Source organism: Gymnodraco acuticeps, unplaced genomic scaffold, assembly GCF_902827175.1.
Source record: "Gymnodraco acuticeps unplaced genomic scaffold, fGymAcu1.1, whole genome shotgun sequence".
Taxonomy (NCBI): Eukaryota; Metazoa; Chordata; class Actinopteri; order Perciformes; family Bathydraconidae; genus Gymnodraco; species Gymnodraco acuticeps.
In genome coordinates, this window is record NW_022989974.1 from 2030058 (window position 1) to 2036468 (window position 6411).

Genomic DNA, 6411 nt, shown 5'->3' on the forward strand with positions numbered 1-6411 from the left:
CACAAGGTTAAATAAAGCTTTGAAAAAGTCAGATATAATCTTTTATAGCACGGCAAGTATTTAGATACAATTGACTCATATCCATTTGACATTACATTCCCTTGGTAGCATTTGCTGCTGCAAATAAAAAAAAACATGTTACAACTATTTCCGCTTTTGATGACGTCATTGTGTAATAATTTTCTCATTGGCTCTCTCCCTTCCTGAGTCTTTTCCCGCGCTACTCTCAGTGTAAAACAACACACCGAACTGTCAGTCTGTAGTGGCCGCAAGCTAGCTTCTTTTGACAATTTAACATATTTTTACAACTGTAACGATTCTGTTACTGCACTGTCAGGTAATGCCGGCCTCAGATTATGACTCGGCCTGTCTGCCGGACATATTGCCGCTGTACTACCGACGGCTGTTCCCCTTCTCACAGTATTACCGCTGGCTGAACTATGGAGGAGGTGAGTGTCGTCATTCGACAGCCCGCTGAAAGCTAGCAATAAATAACATTAGCAAGATGAATTCATTATGTTGTTAACTTATGTTTTGTTATTTGCTAAATTAGAGAGCTCACGGCAGGTTTTGATGACATTATGAAGCATATTGTTTGTTCAGCATGGTGTGCTTATTCTCTCCTATTGCAAAGTCAAGGAGCAAAAAACCCAACAATGAGAATAATATTTATTGCAAAGTAGTATTTGAATAACTACAAATGTTTTTGCTACAATAAACACAGTACGAGGAAATACAAATATAGGCAAAGTCAAGAAGATAATTATAGATCAGAACAGTTGCAATTGAAATGTGAAAAAGAGGCAATGATTCCCAACATGGCGTACTCAAATGTGTGCTTCTGCAGTTTTCTATGAGTACATACAAAAACAGTGTAGTAGCTCATCTCATCTGAAAAAGTACATAAATCAGCTACTATAACAACTGAACAATATGTGACTGAAAGTGTCACATAATACAAAATGTTTCCAAGTGTCCAAACAATTGAATTAGTTAGCTAAAGGAAATATAGGATAAATGGTTCAAAAATAATACCTAAAAGTAATGGATAAACAGGTATTACACTACCAGCATGTGCTTTTCCAAAGTACAAATAAATTATAGTTGTATGAGTGTTTTTGTTACATGGTAAACACTGTTACTGTATTTCCACTTTCTATCTTTTATAGTTAAATTAAACCTGGTTTTAAGTTGATTTTAAATGAACATATTTGGAATCTCCCAGGTAGTTTGACACATGAGTTCACCTGACCCACGTATGTCTGACAAAAAAGGTTGGGAACCACTGACTATAGAGGACTAATATATATTTTTTCTTCTACAACTTCAGTGCAGAAGAACTACTTTCAGAATCGAGAGTTCTCCTTCACGCTCAAAGATGACATCTACGTCCGCTACCAGTCCTTCACCACGCAGAACGAGCTGGAGAAGGAGATGCAGAAGATTAACCCTTACAAGATCGACATTGGGGCCATATACAGTCACAGGGTGAGAATGCATGCATCTTCTTTTGCATTCTTAGTTTTTTGTGCCCCTGCAGATATGTTATGGATAAAGTTGATTTATGTTTCACCCACAGCCCAATCAGCACAACACAGTGAAGTCAGGAACCTTCCAGGCCCTGGAGAAGGAGCTGGTGTTTGATATCGATATGACTGATTATGATGATGTCAGAAGCTGTTGCAGGTAAATTGATTTTGTGGTTAATTTGTTAAAATTATTAAATGTTGACTGTTACATAACTGAGATTAGGGCTGCTCGATTATGGCAAAAATCATAATCACAATTATTTTGGTCAATAATTGATATCATGATTAAATACGATTATTCATTGACTTTGAAAACAATCATTTATTGAACTTTAAAACAAATACAAATAATAATTTGAACAGTATGTTTTTAACTGTTGATTACCCTGAACGTATAATTCAACAGAAAAACCAATACTAAAATAAATGATACATTTAAATAAATAATATCAAAATAATAAATACCAATAAACAAGATCAACAAATATTTTGGAGCGCACTTCTACAACTAAACATATATTAATATGATAAATACAAATAAATTAGATCAAATATGTTGCAGTGCACTGTCACAACCTAGCAAAGCAAAATAATCGTTTTTTCCATTATGTTGTTTTCGTAATTGTGGCAGGCCAAGATCGTAATTGCGATTTAAAATATGATTAATTGCACAGCCCTAACTGAGATAACGCAAACTATCCTTTTAGTGCTGCAGAGATTTGCCCCAAGTGTTGGACCCTGATGACCATCGCCATTCGCGTCCTGGATAGAGCTCTTCGAGGTTTGTTTGTCATTCATTTTGTCTTGTGTAATTTTCTATTTTCTGCAGAACAGGTGTCTAACACTTTTTGATGTATGTGATCTTCTAGATGACTTTGGTTTCCAGCACCTGCTGTGGGTTTATTCTGGCAGAAGAGGAGTGCATTGCTGGGTGTGTGATGAAGCGGCCAGGAAGCTCTCGGTAGCAGCACGCTCCGCAGTGGCTGAATACCTCAGCCTGGTTAAGGTAACAGTATTTTTAGGCTTTTAATAAGATAAATAAGACATATTTATTTATGAGCAGCAGGGTGTTGGGTTTAGTGTATCTGTCTGTCTCTTTCAGGCCATCATATCTCTGAAATATTTGCATCGGCATGGGGGTCAATAACACAAGATTGTGTGCTCTATTCACTGCTGTCTTTATAGGGAGGTGATGAGACGATGAAGAAAGTAGTGCTCTCAGATCCAATTCATCCCTTTATCAGGTAAGAAGCCAATCCTTTTGTCAGTAAAGTGAATTTGAGGCTGTAACAGTTTTTCTGTTGAGTTTTTTGTGTATAATTACACCGACTGTTATTGAGGTTGCCTCTGACTGATGTTGTTGCTTAAGCTGTTTGAAAGTCTCTACCTGTGACTTCCGCAGAGAGTCTTTGGTGTTGGTGGAGCGATACTTCCCCCTGTACGCACTACAGGACCAGGACATACTGGGTCGTAAGGGAATCTGTGGACAAAGTGCTGGCACTCACACCTGAAGATATCCTTTTCAGAACATGCAGTAGAGCCAATAGCTGATGGAAAACACCACATTTTATTTCTCTCAAATCGAATGTGATTCAAACATGAGAGTATGATCTCTCCTTGTTCAACACACTATGAACATAACTTTACCTGACCTTAATTCAAGCATTTACATGTAAGAAAACAGTTACAGCAGGACTTTCAGAACGAGAAGAAACCGGAGAACCGTTGGAATCTGTTGAAGGACCAAGCCAAACGGAAACAGGTAATACTGCTCACTAGTCATTAAACTCATAATCTATCAATCTAAAAGGGACTCGGGGGCCATATTGAAGACGACACATTTCTTAGAATGAATTACACACGAAAGCACAATGATTTAAAATGTTTTGATCAGTGTTCTACAAGGACAAGACTATACAAATGGAGTAGCTTATTTTATGTTTGATAAACCCTAGAGTCATTAAGGTGGGGAAATAAATGACCACATTATATTTCTTATCCTAAGTTTTTATTACATACAGTCTCTTCATATTACAACGTGACTTTGATTCGTTTTTTCAAATATGACCACCATAGAGGTTGTTGTAAAAGAATGTAATCTTTCTTTCTAAAGGGCACTTCCAAAAAGGGCCAACACTTTGAGAAAGAGATCATGCTGCAGTATTGTTACCCCCGGCTCGATGTGAACGTCAGTAAAGGAGTGAACCATTTGCTGAAGAGCCCCTTCAGTGTCCATCCCAAAACAGGTAAGCGTAGATCTAATGTGATTTCATGTAGATGGCGTGTTTATTAATGACAGTCTTAATGTAATTTTTCCCTTTTGAACTCTGGCCAGGCCGCATTTCTGTTCCCATCGACCTCAAAGAGTTGGAAACCTTTGATCCTTTTGCTGTGCCCACCATCAGGTTAGTGATAGTGAACTGTCCCATGCTTTGTTGTTGCAGTGATTGAAAATCGTCAGAGCTTATATCATCATTTTTAAAAAAAATTTTATTTAGTATGATCTGTGAGGAGCTGGATCGTCCCAGGACAGTCGAAGAGGAGGAGAAGTCAGAGGAGACAAATGACAAGGAAAACGAGAAGGACGCAGCAGAGAGTCGAAAGATCAGAGGTGAGATTCTCAAATAGCTCATCGTAAATTTCACAAATGACCATCCCTTTTTTAAGTTACAGGCTAACACAAGGTAATTTTGCTCGCTTTTCCTGGTTCAAAATAAGGCTAAAGGGTCAAATCAACCATGACCTGCTTTTTATAATGATTATCATTAGGACTGTACCAAATAGAACGCAGCTTAAAGGTGGGGTAGGTAAGTTTGAGAAAGCAGCTCGAGTGCGCTAGAATTGGAAAATACACAGCCGGAACAAATCTGCCACTTCCTTACAGAGCCCCTCCTCCAACACACACGAACGCGCACATGACCAATGAGGGCACGAGATAAGTTTGTGCACTGATGGAAGGCTGACAGGCAGTTAGGCCATCCAGTTACTTTAGCCGGGCCGGCTAAAATGATTGGTCGTGCTTTTTACAGCACTACGCCTTCCACAGATGACATTTTTTTTTTTTCAAAGCACTTAAGATATTCATTGCTATCGGGATGTTAAGAGCATTCCATGGAATATAACAAAAAGTGTATCTCGAGCCGGTTTCTCAAACTTACCTACCCCACCTTTAATATATATAATGTTTAAAATCAACATTTAAATGCTTTTTTAAATGTTTACATATCTATTAGTTATGTTCAAATTAGGGCTGTCAAGTTAATGCGTTAACGCAAAAAAAATTAACGCCACTAATTATTTTAACGCGATTAACGCATGTGTATTTTTTGTCCTCGGCCGCCCCGTAGTTTCAGAGCGCATCGAGTTTAAAATACCATCTACAAGCTGATGCTGACAGCCCGCTTGTGGCAGACCACACTTCCACGCTCACCGGCAGGCACCGACTGGCTATTGGGAGGACCGGGAGGGTGTGTGTATGTGTGGCGCGAGAGAGACCTTACGTGTATTGTTGTTGTTAGCATCTGGTGCTAGCTAGCTGCGCTAACGGATATAAGGAGCTGTTTCAATGAAAACAGAGGAGCGACATTTCGCCGACAACTGTGCCGAGCACTTGACTTTATGCAGGAAGCCAGACAGTGGGACATTGTACGAAAAGTCAATGTGCGCAACATGATTGCAGCGTCCAGGCAGCTCCCGTTCGAGCATATGCCTCCATCGCACGCACGCACACACACACACACACACACACACACACACACACACACACACACACACACACTTTGTATTGTATTATTGTATGAGAGAGGTTCCAGGTTGAATTGAGGCGAATATTTGTAATGTTCAGAGGTTGTTGTGTTTAATATTCATGAGGATATTTGTCATTGTTCAAATGATAATAAACATTTGCATAAAGCATATTTGTCCACTCATATGTTAAGAGTATTAAAAACTTGAAAAATATTCCTCTAAGGTACATTTAGAACAGATCAAAAATGTGCGATTAATCGCGATTAACTATGGACAATCATGCGATTAAATATTTTAATCGACTGACAGCCCTAGTTCAAATGTGTTATTCCCGCACAGATGCAGATAAATATTAGGCCACACAAATATTATTAGTATAATACTTTTCTAGAATTAGAAACCAGTGGTGGCTGCAAATCATTGTTTTCAACTTGTGAAATAACTACAGATCATTGTAAAGTGAAAACTAATTAAAATACAAACAGAAAGAAACACATTTGCCCTGTAATCAGAAACAGTTTGCTCTCCCAGCACTCGCACTTTTCATTTAAGAAAGTTGATTTTAAAAAAAATGTCCCTGAAATGTCATAAGGTATAATAAGAGACATTCAAAGCTCTTTTTGAAAACCTAGCAGCTCACGGATTTATTTTCTTGACAGATTACAAGAGAACAAGCCTGGCGAAATATGTGAAATGCTTTGACCAGTTTCTGGATGTGATGTCTCGCTCATGGAAAGGAGAACTTCTTAAAAAGAGTGGTACGTTTTGTTTTTTTTCCTAGATTAAATAAACGTCTCTATATGAAGTGTGTTCTTTCATGTAATTATTTTCTTCTTCTGTTCTTTTAGATCTTCAGAAAGACTTCTGAACTGGATCAACGATCAGAAAGTGATACAGACAAAACATTGTTAATATTTCCCGATCACTAATATGGATGACGATACAAACGGTCCTGTGTTGGGGTGGGAAGTTTCTATTTTTTGATGTACAATCATTTCCTCCACATAAGAATATCTCCTTACTGCAGGTTTTTTCTACTACATTACCAATGCTATGCTGTTTGTCTGCTTTTTTCTATATTCCTCTACTGTACAGTCATTGTGAAAATAAATTTGGTATTTCAACTTTTTCAAAA

General features: G+C 38.1%; 1 protein-coding gene across 1 annotated transcript; it reads left to right on the forward strand.

The window, feature by feature from the left end:
• The first annotated feature begins 211 nt into the window (after positions 1-211).
• On the forward strand, positions 212-6411 carry prim1 (DNA primase subunit 1). Its single transcript, XM_034211123.1, is given in 14 exon segments — positions 212-449; positions 1331-1488; positions 1580-1686; positions 2237-2310; positions 2399-2535; positions 2715-2773; positions 2932-3004; positions 3006-3042; positions 3200-3291; positions 3643-3775; positions 3865-3934; positions 4028-4140; positions 5936-6034; positions 6125-6411. Coding segments are annotated over 14 exon segments (1281 nt in total). The 5' UTR covers positions 212-340; the 3' UTR covers positions 6145-6411.